The following is a 17188-nucleotide window of genomic DNA, read 5'->3' on the forward strand; positions in this document are numbered from 1 at the left end:
GTTGATGTTAGGGATAGATTTATGATTACTCTCAGTCAAGTCACCATGGGGGCGTAGTTTTGGGTATTCTAAAAAGCGTTAGGGTGAACAAGTCCCCAGATGCGGATAGCATCTATCCCAGGTTACTGAGGGAAGTGAGACAGGAAATAGCTGGGGCATTAACAGATATCTTTACAACATCCTTGAGGACAGGTGAGGTCCCAGTGAACTGGAGACTTGCTAATGTTGTCCCCTTGTTTAAGAAGGGTAGCAAGGATAATCCAGGTAATTATAAACCAGTGAGCCTGACATCAATGGTGGGGATGTTGCCAGAAAAGATACTGAAGGATGGGATCTATTCCCATTTGGAAGAAAATATGCTTATCAGTGACAAGCAACATGGGTTTGAGCAGGGAAGGTCATGTCTTTCCAACTTGATAGAATTCTTTGACGAAGTTGATAGATAAGGGAAGGGCTGTAGATGTCATACAGATGGACTTCAGTAAGGCATTTGATAAGGTTCCCCATGGTTTCTGATGGAGAAAGTGAAGTTGCATGGGGTCAAGGGTGTACTAGCTAGATGGATAGAGAACTGGCTGGGCAACAGGAGACAGAGAGTTGTAGTGGAAGGGAGTTTCTCAAAATGGAGAACTGTGGCCAGTGGTGTTCCACAGGGATTCATGTTGGGACCACTATTGTTTGTGATATACATAAATAATCTGGAGGAAGGTATGGATGGTCTGATTATCAAGTTTGCAGATGACACTAAGATTGGTGGAGTAGCAGATAGTGAAGGGGATTGTCGGAGAATGCAGCAGAATACAGATAGATTGGAGATTTGGGCAGAGAAATGGCAGATGGAGTTTAATTCAACAAATGCGAGGTGATGCTCTTTGGAAAATCCAGTTCAAGAACGAGCTATATGGTAAATGGAAAAGCCCTGGGGAAATTTGATGCACAGAGAGATCTGGGTGTTCAGGCCCTTTGTACCCTAAAGGTGGCAACGCAAGTAGATAGAGTGGTCAAGAAGGCATACAGCATGCTTACATTCATTGGATGGGGTATTGAGTACAAGAGTTGGCAGGTTATGTTACAGTTATATAGGACTTTGGTTCAACAACATTTGGAATACTGTGTACAGTTCTGGTCGCCACATTACCAAAAGGATGTGGATGCTTTGGGGAGGGAGCAGAGGAGGTTCATCAGGATGTTGCCAGTATGGAGGTGCTAGCTATGAAGAGAGGTTGAGTAGATTAGGATTATTTCCATTAGAAAGACGGAGGTTGAGGGGGGACCCAATTGAGGTCTACAAAATCATGACAGGTATAGACAGGGTGGATAGCAAGAAGCTTTTTCCCAGAGTGGGGGACTCAATTACTAGGGATCATGATTTCAAGGTGAGAGGGGAAATGTTTAAGGGAGATATTCGTGGAAAGTTCTTTATGCAGAGGGTGGTGGGTGCCTGGAACGCGTTGCCAGTGGATGTGGTAGAGGCTGGCACAATAGCATCATTTAAGATGTATCTGGACAGATACATGAATATGCAGGGAGCAGAGGGATACAGATCCTTGGAAAATAGATGACAGATTTAGGTAGAGGATCTGATTGGCACCGGCTTGGAGGGCCAAAGAACCCGTTCCTGTGCTGCAATTTTTCTTTGTCATGAGGTCAGGACATCATAATGAGTGGCCCTGGTGGATCCCCAACTGCGCACCACTGAGCAGGTTATTGCTGAGTACATGCCGCTTGATAGTACTGTTGCAGCCAACTTCCATCACTTTACTGATGATCGAGCATTGGCTCATGGTGTGTTAAATGGCAGGGTTGGATTTTTCCTACTTTCTGTGTATAAGACATAACTGGGCAATTTTCTACACTTGTTACGTAGATGCGTCTAGTCACTGGGCCAGTGTTGTAACTGTACTGGAGCAGCTTGGTTTGTGAAGTGGCAAATTCTGGAGCATTCATTTTCAGTATTATGCTGGAATGTTGTAAAGGAGGTGCCCAGTGTCTCCAACCATTTCTTGATATCACCTGGAGTGAATCAAATCAGCTGACACTAATGTCACTGACCAAGTTGTCCAGGCTCATGCTTTGGCATTGCAGCTTCTAATCCCATCAGAGCAGCCAAATTTCATAAATAAATTTGGAATTCCAAATAAGTCTCATGAAATTATCGTTGATTTTTGGGAAAGTCCATCAGTTGAGTGATGTCCTCTCTGGAAGGAACCCTGCCCATCCTTTCCTGGTCTGCTCTAAATACAGAGCCACAGTAAGGTGGATGTCTACGGAATGGCCAAGTGAGTCACTGGGGTTCTCCTGACCAGTCAATGTTGATGGACCACAGCAGTTCAGGGAGGTATCCCAACAACAACCTTTCCTCCAACAGCCACATCATATGAGAGAATTAACATGAAGAGAATGCAATTTTCTCTCAAAATCCCATGCTCACTGTATCTGAAATAACCATCGCCAGCAACAGTGTGCCAAAACAAGCAGGAAATTGAATGGTAACTTTAATCCCATATCTCTCTGACAGCACTTGAGAATTCCTTGTGTCCAGCACGGTGGCTCGGTGGTTAGCACTGCAGCCTCACAGCACCAGGAACCCGGGTTCAATTCCCACCTCAGGCGACTGTCTGTGTCAAGTTTGCACATCATCCCCCTGTCTGCGTGGGTTTCCTCCGGGTGCTCCGGTTCCCTCCCACAATCCAAAAAGATGTGCAGGTTAGGTGGATTGGCCATGCTAAATTGCCCATAGTGTTCAGGGGTGTGTGGGTTATAGGGGGATGAGTCTGGGTGGAATGCTTCAAGGGTGGTGTGGACTTGTTGGGCCAAGGGGCCTGTTTCCACACTGTAGGGAATCTAATCTCTGGTAACATTGCACATTGAACAATTCACACCCTGGAGATGCGAGTGTTTTCAATTACAGAGTTTTATTCATCAATTAGATTGAAAGCATGGTCACAATACTGAGCTTGAGTCTGTGTAAACTCTGCTCTTCTACCCTTTTTTATCAGGCTGTTCAAAATGCCTGATGAATCACTTGAAATCATCACTTTAATGACCATTTCCATCATTGTTCTCACTGTTTTCTTCCTTTATTTCCAGCTACACTTTGTTGGGAACAACCAGAAGTTCATCGTTTCCTGTAAAAGAGAGGAGGGTGAGTGATCTCACAGCTGGTTACAGGTTAGTGCCACACAGTGAGACAGCAAGTGAAGCACTGAGCAATTTCTTTCACCTGAGCTTTCCCTCCTGCTCTCGAGGAGGCTCTGTCCTTTTCACAATGTTTATCCCCCATACCAAAAACAGTTAAGAACCTTCTGAGTTCTGCCTGACTTTATCCCTTTGGACACCTCTAGCCTGACTGTCTCACTTTAGCCACCAGCAGAACTCTGGTTGGTGACTGCAAGTTCAACCATGAAATGGAAGTCATCAGGAAATGCTCAGCTGAAAACACCAGGAATTGATTTGCTTGAGTAAATGAAAGGAACATAGGCAGTATTAAAGGGTTAATGGTGAATGTCCAAAATTGGTGGTGTCGTGGACAGCCAGGAAAATTGGCTCAGAGTACAACTGGACCTTGATCAGATGGGTCAATGGGTCAAGGAGTGGCAGATGGAATTTAATTCAGATAAAATTGAGCTGCTGCATTTTGGTAAGGCAAATCAAGACAGGACTAAAACACTTAATGGTAAGATCCTGAGGAGTGTTATTGAATAAAGAGATTTTGGGGAGCAAGTGCATAGTTCCTTGAAAGTGGAGTTGCAGGTAGACAGGATATGAAGATGGCATTTGGTATGCTTGCCTTTATTGGTCAGTGCATTGAGTTTCAGAGTTGAGAAATCATATTGCAGTTGTACAGGTCATTGGTTAGGTCACTTTCAAAAATACTGCATTCAATTCTGGTCTCCCTGCTGTAGGAAAGATATTGAGAAAATTGAAAGGGTTCAGAAGAGATTTATAAGAATGTTGCCGGGTTTGGAGGGTTTGAGCTATAGGCTGAGGCTGAAGAGGCTTGGGCTACTTTCCCTGGAGTGTCAGAGGCGAAGGAGTGATCTTATAGCAATTTATAAAATCATGAGGGGCTTTAATATGGTGAATAGTCAAGGCCTCTTCCCCACAGTAGGGTGTAAGGTGAGAGGCGAGAAATTTAAAAGGGATTGAAGGGCCAACTTTTTCCTGCAGAGCGTGGTGTATGTTTCAAATGAGCTGCCAGAGGGAAGTGGTGGAGACTGGTACAATTACAACATTTAAAAGGCATCTGGATGGATGCATGAATAGGAAAGGTTTGAAGGTATCTGCGCCAAATGCTGGCAAATGAGACTGGATTAATTTAGGGTATCGGGTCAGCTTGGATGAGTTGGACCGAACAGTTTTTTTCCATGCTGTACATCTTTGTGACTGTACGCCTCTATGTCAATATGTAAATAAATTCCTGCAATATTCCACCTACTCTGTCCTGAACCAAGTCCTTGCATATGCCATACCTTATAGGACAGCATCAAAGTATTCCTCACACTCCTGTAAAACGTGTTTCTGCGTCCTTGACACCTACTGTACATGAAGGGTGCACATATACCAACAGCAGAGTCAAAAGCCCAGTGGTTGGCACTGCTGCCTGACAGCATCAGGGACTGGGGTTCAATTCAACCCTTGGACGACTGTCTCTTTCAATTTTGCATATTCTCCCTGTGTCTTTGTGAGTTTCCTCTGGTGTTCTGGTTTTCTCACGTAGTCCAAAGATGTGCAGGTTAGCTGGATTGGTCAGTGCTAAATTGCCCATAATGTCCAGGGATGTGCAGGCTAGGTGGGTTAGACATGGGAAGTGCAGGTTTATAGGGAAAGGGGAGCAGGATGGGTCTGAATGGGATGCTCTTCGGAGGGTCGGTGTGGGCCACACTCATCCAAGCAAGTGAGTACAGTGAACAGTTTACAGTCACTGCTTTATACCTCCATCTTAGGTGCAAAGTTACCTAACTACAGATATTTAACACCAAATTCTAAGGAAACAAAAAAAAGTTAGAAAACTAAAGAAATAAATTGTCCACCATTAGGAGTCATAGGGATAAATTAGAAAAGTAAAGAAGTAAAAATCTCAGAAAATCAGTCTTTCCAACTCAGTCCAGGCTGCACCTAGTCTCAAAGAGGACAGTAAACAAGAGGCAAAAGTAAAGTTCATGATCTATCAAACCAGGTTTGATTCTGGGATCCAACTTGTCCAAAATCACTTTCACCTGGGATTAGAACAACAGTTGAAAAGAGTGAGATAACAAGATATGAAGCTGGATGAACATAGCAGGCCAAGCAGCATCTTAGAGCACAAAAGCTGACGTTTCAGGCCTAGACCCTTCATCATGTGATGGCCCTGGGGTTCATATGCATCATACTTTGAATGTGGCAGTTAATAGAGTACATGAGACATTGGGCTTCATGAGTAGAATTATTGCATACAAAAGAAGAGAATTGATTGAGAACCTGTACCAATTTCAGGTTAGGCTACAATGACGATATAGTGTCCAGTTCTGGACACCGAATCTGAAGAAAGATGAAAGGGTTCCTGACAGGGTGCCAAGGCGATTGACTAGAATGGTTGCAGGAATGAGAGAGTTTAACAATGAGGTCAGGTTGGATATTTGGGTTTGTCCTGCTGGGAGTAAAGGAGACTGAGGAGTGATTTAATCAAGATATACAACATAAAAAAAATTATAAGGTAGACACTTGCAGTTGGTGCAAGGGAGCACTGTTTGAAAGAGTTGGGTAAGAATTGCAGGGGGCAATGCGAAAAAGAATCTCTTACGGCAGCAAGTGCTGGTAACCTGGAACTTGCCGCCTCTGACGCTAACGGAAGTAGAGACAATGAATGAATGGAAAATAAATTGATTGGGCACCCGAGAAAAATAAACCCAAAATAGTGTAGGCTAGAATAAAAATTTGGGACCTAATTGGATTGCTGCATATCAAATCAGCAGGGACATCAATGGGTTCAACGGCCACCTTCTGCATCATAGTGATTCCGTTGTTCTCCAAGTCATCACATTGATAGAGGAACGTATACTCACTGCTTCAGCTTGGGGGTTATTCATCTACAGTCCTGCAGCTCTGCAAACATGACTGCTCTGTTTCAAAGTTGTTTCTGTTTCCAGCACAGCCTCCATAAACAAAGATCTGACAGGCCATTAAGTTTTGGTTATAGTAGAATCTTCGAAACCTGCCAAAGCAGGGCCCAGAATCAGGTTCCATTTGACAGGATTCTTCAGAACAAAAGCAAACAACAATGAACACAGAAAACTTCCTAACCTAAACGCTAACACTGACTGTAACCCAATGTAGGGCCACTCAGTTCCCTAACCCTTTCCATTCAATAAACTGGGAATCAGGGCCAAAATTTGCACAATTAATCTCAGACTGCTTGATAAGGGATTTTCCAATCGGGGCTGTTTCCTACTCTATCCTCAGTAAGACAGCCAGTGTTAGATCCAACACCATGCCCCATGCTGTTCTCACCTGCAGTATCAATTTTGCTCACGAAGTCTGTGAGGACAGACCGTTGTTCTCTGAATGTTTGCCATTTGCGATGCTTCTGCAGAGGGACAGATGGAGAAAACATTGAGGAATTACATAAGGACCAGAAAATCAAAGAACCTTTTATAATTTAGTATACAATGATAGGTGTAAAGACAGGTTGAGGAAGCAGAGGGGCTTCAGAAGGACATGGGCAGGTTGGGAGAGTGAGAAAAATGGCACATGGAACACAATGTAGGAAAGTGTGAGGTTATGCATTTTGGTTGGAACAATATAAGTATAGACTATTTTCTAAATGGGGAAAGGCTTCAGAAATCTGAAATAAAAAAGAATTTAGGAGTCCTCATTCAGGATTCTGTTAAGTTTAACATGGAGGTTCAGTTGGCATTGATTTCAAGTGGGCTAGAACACAAGAGCAGGGATGTACGCTAAGGATTTGTAAGCTTCTTGTCAGATGACATGTAGTATATTGTAAACAGTGTTGGGCACTATATCTACAGAAGAACTTGCTAATATTGGAGGGGCAGAGCAGGTTTACAAAAAAGACCCCAAAGATGAAGGGACTGTCACCTTGCATTCGTTGGTCAGTGCATTCAGTACAGGAGTTGGGAGGACATGTTTTGGCTGTACAGGACATTGGTGAGGCCACTTTTGCAATGCTGCATTCAATTCTGGTCTCCATGCTACAGGAAAGATGTTGTTAAACTTGAAAAGGTTCAGAAAAGATTTATAAAGATATTACCAGGATTGAAGGGTTTGGTCTACAGGGGGAGGCTGAACAGGCTAGGCTTTATTCCCTGGAGGGTCAGCGGCTAAAGAGTGACCTTACAGGGATTTATAAAACGTGAAAGGCATGGATAGGCTGAATAGCTAATATCTTTTTCCTAGGGAGGGAGTCCAAAACTAGAAAGTAGTGATTGTAACGAGGGCAGCCAGGTGGACCCATGCAATGTCAGTTCTCTGACTGGGGCTGACAATCTAGTCCAATCAGGAAGCCCTGTCTGACAACTAAGAACAGAAGGGTCAGACATCCTGTTCACTCTGAGAGCTGGCTCTGAGGGAGCTGGATTAGCGTCAAGCAATCCCCACGTGTAAATAAAGGGTGAACTAGTGATGGGAGACTGATCTGTGTGAAGTTATTTCAGTGGCGATGACAGAAAAGCACATTCCTCAAGAAATTCATTCACAACAGTCATTTTTTGAGTTGGAGTAAGCATTTCTAGTATCATGGCATTACTTGTTCAATCTTGCCGTCAAAGACTGGGCCCAGTATGTGGAGAGAATGTGTTACTTTTTCTGGGAAATGTCATTGGACAGATGTAAAGCAAAGAATAATTTTTCCGACAGCTTGTGAACACACAGCTTTTTTATTAATTAGGCATTTAACTATCCCTGAGGCACCAGCTACTAAAACCTTTCAAGCCTTGACAGACTTAGTTAGGGAGATAGTAGGCATTGCCGATGCTGGAGAATCTGAGATAACAAGGTGTCGCGATGAATGGACACAGCAGGCCAAGCAGCATCAGAGGAGCACAAAAGCTGATGTTTGAAGCATAGACACTTCTTCAGAAATGGAGGAGAGGGAGGGGGTTCTGAAATAAATAGGGAGAGAGGAGGAGGCAGATACAAGATGGATAGAGGAGAAGATAGCTGGAGAGGAGACAGACAGGTCAAAGAGGCAGGGATGGAGCCAGTAGAGGTGAGTATAGGGGGGGAGGTATGGAGGAGATAGGTCAGTCCAGGGTGGACGGACAGGTCAATGGGGTGGGATGAGGTTGGTAGGTAGGAGATGAGGGTGGGGCTTGAGGTGGGAGGATGGGATAGGTGGAGGGAAGGAGAGGTTAGGGAGGTGGGACAAGCTGGGCTGGTTTTGGGATACAGTAGGGGGAGGGGAGATTTTGAAATTGTGAAGTCCACATTGATACCATTGGGCTGCAGGGTTCCCAAGCGGAATATGAGTTGCTGTTCCTGCAACGTTTGGGTAGCATCGTTGTGGCACTGCAGGAGGCCCAGGATAGACATGTTTTCTGACGAATGGGAGGGGGAGTTGAAATGCTTTGCAACTGGGAGGTGCAGTTGTTTAGTGCGAACTGAGTGTAGGTCTTCTGCAAAGTGGTCCCCAAGCCTCTCCTTGGTTTCCTCGATGTAAAGGAGGCCACAACGGGAACAGCAGATGCAGTATATCACATTAGCAGGTGTGCAGGTGAACATCTGCTTGATGTGGAAAGTCTTCTTGGGGCCTGGGATGGGGGTGAGGGAGGAGGTATGGGGGTAGGTGTAGCACTTCCTGCGGTTGCAGGGAAATGTGCTGGGTGTGGTGTGGCTGGAGGGGAGTGTGGACCGGACAGGGGAGCCACGGAGAGAGTGATCCCTCCAGAATGCCAATAGGGTGGGAGGGAAAGATGTCTTTGATGGTGGGGTCAGATTGCAGATGGCAGAAGTGTCAGAGGATGATGCATTCGATCCGGAGGTTGGTGGGGTGGCACGTGAGGACGAGGGTGTTTCCGTTTTGGTTGTTATTGCGGGGAGGGGGTGTGACGGATGAGTTGCAGGAATTGCAGGAGACCGGTCGAGGGCATTCTCGACCACTGATGGGGGAAAGTTGCAGTCCTTGAAAAACGAGCGCATCTGAGATGTAGGCGAGTGGAGTGCATCACCCTGGGAGCAGATACGGCGGAGGCAAAGGAATTGGAAATAGGGGATGGCATTTTTGCAGGAAGGTGGGTAGGAGGAAGTGCATTCTCGGTAGCTGTGGGAGTCCGTGGGCTTGAAATGGATATCGGTTTCTAGGTGGTTGCCAGAGATGGAAACAGAGAGGTCCAGCAAGGGGAGAGAGATTATTAGAGATGGTCCAGGTGAACTTAAGGTTTGGGTGGAAGGTATTGGTGAAGTGGAAGTACCAGACGTCCCCCTTACTGAGGACAAATGGCCAGCCCTCAGTAAGGGGCTCACCATAGTCCCCCTCCACCCACACATCAACGAATACCGGTCACATTTGGACATCGAGCAGTTTTTCCGCCTCATCCGCCTTCGCACTTACGTCTTCAACTGTGAGCCTTACCATCCCTCTACTGATCCCTTCTCCCACCTCCAACGCAACCCCTCAGTACCGGACATCACCCTAGGCCTCCTACCCTCCCTCGACCTCTTCATCTCCAAATGCCGTCGAGACATCAATCGCCTCAACCTCTCTACCCGTCTCACCCAGTCCAACTTCTCCTCCGCTGAATGTGCAGCTGTCCGCTCCCTCTGCTCCAATGCCAACCGCACCATAAAACCCGCGGACAAGGGAGTCACAGTTGTAGTATGGTGCACTGACCTCTACAATGCCAAGGCCAGGCGCCAGCTCTCCAACATGTCCTCCCACCGTCCCCTTGATCATGACTCCACCCCCGAGCACCAAACTATCATCTCCCAAACCATCTACAACCTCATCACTTCAGGTGACCTCCCACCCACAGCCTCCAACCTTATTGTTCCCCAACCCCGCACTGCCCGCTTCTATCTCCTTCCCAAAATCCACAAACTTTACTGCCCTGGTCGACCCATTGTCTCTGCCTGCTCCTGCCCCACAGAACTTATCTCCACCTATCTCGACTCCATTTTCTCCCCTCTGATCCAGGACTCCCTACGTACGCCCATGACACCACCTATGCCCTCCACTTCCCCCAGAACTTCCAATTCCCCAGTCCCCAACACCTCATCTTTACCATGGACACCCAGTCCTTATACCTACGTTCCCCATACAGATGGCCTAAAGGCCCTCTGCTTCTTTCTGTCCCGCAGGCCCGACCAGACCCCTCCACTCACACCCTCATCCGCTTAGCCAAACTCATTCTCAACCTAAACAACTTCTCTTTCAATTCCTCCCGCTTCCTACAGAAAAAAGGGGTGGCCATGGGTACCCGCATGGGCTCAAGCTATGCCTGCCTCTTTGTAGGTTACATGGAACAATCCCTCTTCCATACCTACACGGGCCCTAAACCTCACCTCTTCCTCTGTTACATTGATGATTGTATCGGCGCTGCCTCGTGCTCCCATGAGGAGCTCGAATAGTTCATCCACTTTACCGACACCTTCCACCCCAACCCTAAGTTCACCTTGACCAACTCTAATACCTCTCTCTCCTTCCTGGACCTCTTTTTTTCCACCTCTGGCAACCACCTAGAAACCGATAACCATTTCAAGCCCACCAACTCCCACAGCTATCTGAAATACACCTCCTCTCAGCCACCTTCCTGCAAAAATGCCATCCCCAATTCCCAATTCCCTCACCTCCACTGCATCTGCTCCCAGAATGAGGCATTCCACTCCTGTTCATCTCAAATGTCCTCGTTTTTCAAGGATTACAACTTCCACACCCCACTGATCGAGAACATCCTCGACCATGTCTCCTGCATTTCCTGCAACTCATCCCTCACACCCCCTCCCCGCATTAACAACCAAAACAGAATCCCCTCATCCTCACGTACCACCTCACCAACTTCCCGATCCAACTCATCATCCTTCAACACTTCCACCATCTGCAATCCAACCTCACCACCAAAGACATTTTTCCCTCCCCATCCTTATCTGCTTTCCGGAGGGACCACTCTCACTGTGACTCCGTTGTCTGCTCAACACTCCCCTCCAGTCACACCAGACCCAGCACATTTCCTTGCAACTGCAGGAAGTGTTACCCCCATCCCAGGCCCCAAGTAGACTTTCCACATCAAGTAGATGTTCACCTGCCCACCTGCTAATGTGGTATACTGAATCCGCTGTTCCCATTGTGGCCTCCTTTACATCGGGGAAACCAAGCAGAGGCTTGGGGACCACTTTGCAGAACACCTATGCTTGGTTCACAATAAACATCTGCACCTCCCAGTCGCAAACCATTTCAACTCCCCCTCCTGTTCCTCAGACATGTCCATCATGGGCCTCCTGCTGTGTCACAACAATGCCATTCCAAAGGTTGCAGGAACAGCAACTCATATTCTGCTTGGGAACCCTGCAGCCAATGGTATCAATGTGGACTTCACAAGCTTCAAAATCTCCCGTCCCCCTACCACATCTCAAAACCAGCCCAGCTCGTCCCCACCTCCCTAACCTGTCCTTCAACCCACCTATTTCTCCTCCCACCTCAAGTTCCACCCCCATCTCATACCTGCCAACCTCATCTCGCCCCATTGACCTGTCCGTCCTCCCTGGACTGCCCTATCTCCACCCTACCTCCCCACCTACACTCACCTTTACTGGCTCCAACCCCGCCTCTTTGACCTGTCTGTCTCCTCTCCATCTATCTTCTCCTCTATCCATCTTCAATCCGCCTCCCCCTCTCTCCCTATCATTTCAGAACCTCCTTACCCTCCCCCATTTCTGAAGAAGGGTCTCGGCCTGAAACGTCAGCCTTCCTGCTCCCCTGATGCTGCTTGGCCTGCTCTGTTTATCCAGCTCTACACCCTGTTATCCCCGAATGGTAAACCACTTTTCGCAGCTGGATAAATACCTGATTCCTTACGTGCAGGATTTATACACAAAGTTGGCGAGTGCTGTCCTTCACAAAGATGCACATGAGCCATGCGTACTTGCAATTGCGGTTGGATGAGGATTCCCTCAGTAATATCGATAAGTGTTTGTACACAAATCTGCCATTTCAGGAATCATCGGCCTATGCAATTTTTCAGCAGATGATGGAGAATATTTTACAATGTGTACCCCAGGTTGCCAAGTATCCAGATGTCATGCCAGTTAACTGGAAAGACCAGTAAGGTGCATTTAGAGAATTTGGACATTGTCGTAAGTCACTTCTCTAAGTTGGGCCTACACCTACGAAGTGAAAACTGTATGGTCCTGGAACCCTCAGTGACCTACTTGAGCTCCAGCGTCAACAAAACTGGGTTACTCCCTTTGAAAGATAAAGTGAGGGTGATAAAAGATGCCCCAGCTCTCACATCTCTACTGAAGCTCTGGACTTTCATTAGGCTGGTGAATTATTGAGGAAATTCCGTACCTCCGTCCTGGGACCTTTGCATCAACTCTTGAAAAGAGGGTCAGCCTTGGGTAACTGGCATAGTCAACACTAGGTCAGGTCCAGTGAAGTATAAATTTTGGGTAAGTGCCCCGGTCCTGACATGGTGAAGTGGAAGTACCAGCCGTCCCCCTTACTGAGGACAAACGGCCAGCCCTCAGTAAGGGGCTCACCATAGTCCCCCTCCACCCACACATCAACGAATACCGGTCACGTTTGGACATCGAGCAGTTTTTCCGCCCTATCCACCTTCGCACTTACGTCTTCAACCGTGAGCCACATGGGCCATATGAAGGCTGCAAACTCGCAAACAGTGCGAGAGTAAAATGTGCCTAGCTGTTCAACAGCTTTTCAGACAGTTCCAGAACCCATGGGTTTTCCTTCTCCATCAACTGTTGAAGGTACCTTGGAATCTGAGATGGACATGATGGATGTTGCCACCTGAAGAAGAGAATGAATTTCTTCTGAGACACTCAGGCGCGAGAGGTGAGCTACTGTGCATTACATGCCACCTGTATCAGAAGCAGAGTTGAAGGAACATCACCCAGTGCTAAAATGCCACAGGTGGAACTACAAAAAAGAAGAACCAGCCTATGTCCTCAGACTCAGAGGGGGAGGAATGTAGTGTTTGCAACGAGGTAGGCCAGGTGGACCTCATAGTATAAGAATTCCCTAATTGGGGCTGTTAACCTGGTCCAATTAGGGAGCTCTGGCTGGCAAATAAATACTGGGGGGGGGGTCAGTGGTTCTGCTCACTTTGACAGTTGGCTCTGAGAGAGCTGGATTAGTGTCAAGGGCTGTCCACGTGAAAATAAAGGGTAACTTGGTGACAGGATACTGGCCTCTGTGGAGTTATTTCATAGAGGTCACAGGTTTAAGGTGAGACGGAAAAGATTTAAAATGCATCTGAGGGACAATATTTTCATGCAGAGGGTGGCACATGTATGGAACGAGCTGTGAGTGGAAGTGGTGGAGGCTGGTGCAATTAAAATTTAGAAGGCATCTGGATGGGTGTGTGAATTGAAGGATTTAGAGCGATATGGGCCAAATGCTGGCAAATGGGACTAGATCTACTTCGGATATCTGGTCAGTGTGGGTGAGTTGAACTGAGGGGTCAGTTTCTATGCTGTATGATCTCCAGGCAAATGTGAGGTGATGCATTTTGGAGGGTCAGGTACAGGTGGAAATCATTCAGTGAATGGCAAAACTTAGGAGTGTTGATTTGCAGAGAGATTTGGGTGTGCAGCTTCACTGATCACTGAAGGTGACATGGCAGGTAGATAGGTAACAAAAAAGGTCTATGGCATGCTTATCCTCATTGGAAGAGGCACTGAGTATAAAGATAGGCAGGTTATGCTGCAACCTCATAGAAATTCAGTGAGGTCACACATAGAATATTGTGTACTGTTCTGGTGACCACACTACCAGAGGATGTGGATGCTTTGGAGAAGATACAGAAAAGATCTAGTAGAATGTTGCCTTTTATGGGGGATTTTACTATGAAGAAAGGTTGGATAGTCTGGGTTTGTTTTCACTGGAATGTAGAAGGTTGACGGTCACCTGATAGATGCTTTTAAGGATGGTTTTCTTCCCAGAGAGGAGGTGTCAGTTACCGGGGACACAAGTTCAAGGTGTGAAAGGGGACATTTAAAAGAAATGTGCGAGGCAAGTATTTCTCACAAAGGGTGGTGAATTCCTCGAACGTGCTGCCAGAGGAGGTGGTAGAAGCAAACACAACAGCAGCATTCAAGAAGCACCTGGATGAAGACATGAATAGGAGGGAATAGAGGGATATGGATCCTGTAAGTGAAGACAGTCTTAATAAGGAAGGTCAAAATTTGTTGGTGCAGGCTTGGAAGGTTGAAGTGTCTATTCCTGTGTTGTATTGCTCTTTGTTCTTTCTGTAACTCTACATGAGGTTGAGAACTCTGAGTCTCAACTCAATGGAGTTGAGAAGATGAGGGGGATCTAATTAAAACTTATAATTCCAGTTCCAATTTCCTTTTGAAAATTCAGATTGAATCTGTCGCTACCACATTCACAGGCAGCACATTCCCGATGCCAACAACCCACTGCCTTTAAAAGCATGGGCCCCAGTTATGCCTGTCTCCTCATGGAGTATATGGAACATTCCTTATTTCAGTTCTTTCCTGGCCCCCACAACTCTTTCTGATATATCAATGATATCAGTCCTGCTGCTGCTTCCCTGTCTCTTCCGGAATTGGAAAAGTTCATCAATTTTGCTTCCAATTTCTAGTCTGCCCCAACCTTCACCTGGTCTATCTCTGACTCTTCTCTTCCTTGACATCTGATTCCATTTCTGGGGATAGACTGGCCACTAACATTCACTACAAATGCACCAAGTCCCACACTACTTGGACTATACATCCTCGCACCCTGCTTCCTGTAAAGATTCCATCCCATTCTTTAAGTTCCTGCATCTCCGTCACATATGTTTAAATGAGGTCAACTTCAACAAGGGAGCTTCTGAAATATCTACCTTCTTTCTCAACCGAGAATTCCCCAGCTCCATTGTTGACAGGGCCCTCAGCCAGGTCCAACCCATCTCCCGCAGTTCTGCCCTCGCCCCTTCTCTTCCCTCCTGCAACAGTGATAGGGTTCCCCTTGACCTCACCTACCATCCCACCAACATCCACATCCAAAAGATCATCACTCACCATTTCTGCCACCTCCAGCGAGATGCCACCACCAGACACAGATTCCACCTCCCCCGCCCCTTGTCCATCTTCCTCAGAGACCGTTCCTTGTGGGACACCCTGCTCCACTCTTCCTTCACTCTCAACACACCCCTATAGCCTCACGGCACCTTCCCCTGTAACCGGCGAAGGTGTAACACCTGCCCATTTACCTCCTCCCTCCACAGTATTCAAGGGCCCAAACATACCTTCCACAAAAAGTGACACTTCACCTGCACTTCCTAGAATTTAGTCTACTGCATTCGCTGCTCACAATGTGGTCTCCTCTACATTGGGGAAGTGAAGCATAGACTGGGTGACTGCTTTGCAGAACATCTACGTTCTGCTCACAAAAAGACCCTGAGCTTCCAGTTGCCTGCCACTTTAGCACACTAGCCTGTTCTCTGGCCAACATCTCTGTCTCAGGCTTGCTTCAGTGTTTCAGCAAAGGTCAGCGCAAGCTGAAAGAAAAGCACCACATTTCCTGATTGGGAAACCTGCCGCTCTCCAGGCTCAATATCAGGCTCAATAATTTTAGGGCCTGAATTCTCCCATGTCCTAGGCACCTACTCCACACACCAGGCCTTGTTATCGTATAGCCTTGCCATTACACAGTACTTCTGAGGAGCAGGAAAGCTGACATTTCGGATCTGAAATGACCTGAAATGTCAGCTTTCCTGCTCCTCTGATGCTGCCTGGCCTGCTGTGTTCATCCAGCTCTACACCTCATTATCTCAGACTCCAGCATCGGCAGTTCTTACTATCTCATTACACAGTACCTGTTGTTAGTTACTATCAGTCCCCATAACAGCTATTCACCCTCCTAGCCAGATCGTTATCAATTCCTTTGTCTATTCAACTGCTCTTCTGTCTTTTTGGACTCTATGTTTTATCCTATAATTTACACCATACCCTATCCCCCTCCCTAACTTCTGCATGTAAGCCACATCTTCCTAGCCACCATCAGTTCTGAGGAAGGATCACCAGATCCAAACGTTAACTCTGAATTTTTTTCTTTACAGATCTGCCAGACCTGCTGAGCTTTTCCAGCAAATTTTGTCTTGTTAAAAATCTTTCTTTGTGTTTTCTTCACTTCTTTTGCCAATTCATCATCTGAAATCTGTGCCAGCTGCTACTTGAGCCTTCCGCCATTGGGAACAGTTTCACTTGATCCATTCAGCCCAGATCCCTCCCAGTTTTGAGCAGTTCCATCAAATCTCCTCTCAAAGGATATCAGCCTCAGACCCTCCAGTCTATCCTCGTAACTGCAGTCCCTCATCCTGGAACCACTCAAGTACAGTTTACCTGCAGCCTATCTGAAGGCTTTGGATCCTTCCTAAAGTGTGCAGTCTGGAATTAGACACAATGTGTAGAACTTCGTGAACATGAAGAGGATACTGCACATGGCTGGAAAACACAGTCAGCCTTTCCATTGGAAGTCTGATGCTATTGAAGCCCAAACAAGCATTTGGACAGCAGTGGACCTTCCACACCAACATGGCCCAGTTGCACAGAAATCCCACTCTGAAACAAGCTGGCCAATCAGAGGATGGCGGCTGCCCAGTACCAGCAGTGCCAGTGGGAGTGCTGGCCACTGGTTATATTTCAATGACACCCTCTCCAGGGCTCGTGACAGCATCACTGGAGAGAGAGAGGTCTGTGTGGGTGGGAGGGGGCCTTGGTGTAGGGATCTTTTGAGACTTGGTTGCTAGAAAAGGAACCCTGGTTTTCAGAAGCCTCCCTACACCCTATTACCACCGCTCCCCACCCCCCCACCGACCCGCCACCCCCATTTCCCAATGCTGGTTCGCTCTGTGAGTAATTGGGTGCCTGAGCACAAAAGAATGCCCCTGTGGGCCACTAGCAATCCCATTAGCTCATCCCATTAGGTAACTGAGGACTGGGGTAAACTGTCCAAGGTCTGTGAAATCCCTGAGCAACGGAAAATCCAGCAGGACTCAGGGATTTTTGGATT

The 17188-nt window shown here is 46.9% G+C and overlaps 1 protein-coding gene across 2 annotated transcripts in view; it reads right to left on the reverse strand.

The window, feature by feature from the left end:
- Positions 1-2896: 2896 nt before the first annotated feature.
- Positions 2897-17188, reverse strand: part of LOC125465568 (protein AMBP-like) — a 41106-nt gene continuing 26814 nt past the window's right edge. For both annotated transcript variants that reach the window (XM_048559246.1, XM_048559245.1), the window contains 3 exons: positions 6490-6565; positions 6045-6236; positions 2897-3128 (listed from right to left, as the gene is read on the reverse strand). In XM_048559246.1, the coding sequence (XP_048415203.1) occupies positions 6061-6236; positions 6490-6565 (252 nt within the window). In that variant the 3' untranslated portion in view covers positions 2897-3128; positions 6045-6060. The remainder of the gene's footprint in view (positions 3129-6044; positions 6237-6489; positions 6566-17188) is intronic.

This window comes from Stegostoma tigrinum, chromosome 29 (genome assembly GCF_030684315.1).
Source record: "Stegostoma tigrinum isolate sSteTig4 chromosome 29, sSteTig4.hap1, whole genome shotgun sequence".
Taxonomy (NCBI): Eukaryota; Metazoa; Chordata; class Chondrichthyes; order Orectolobiformes; family Stegostomatidae; genus Stegostoma; species Stegostoma tigrinum.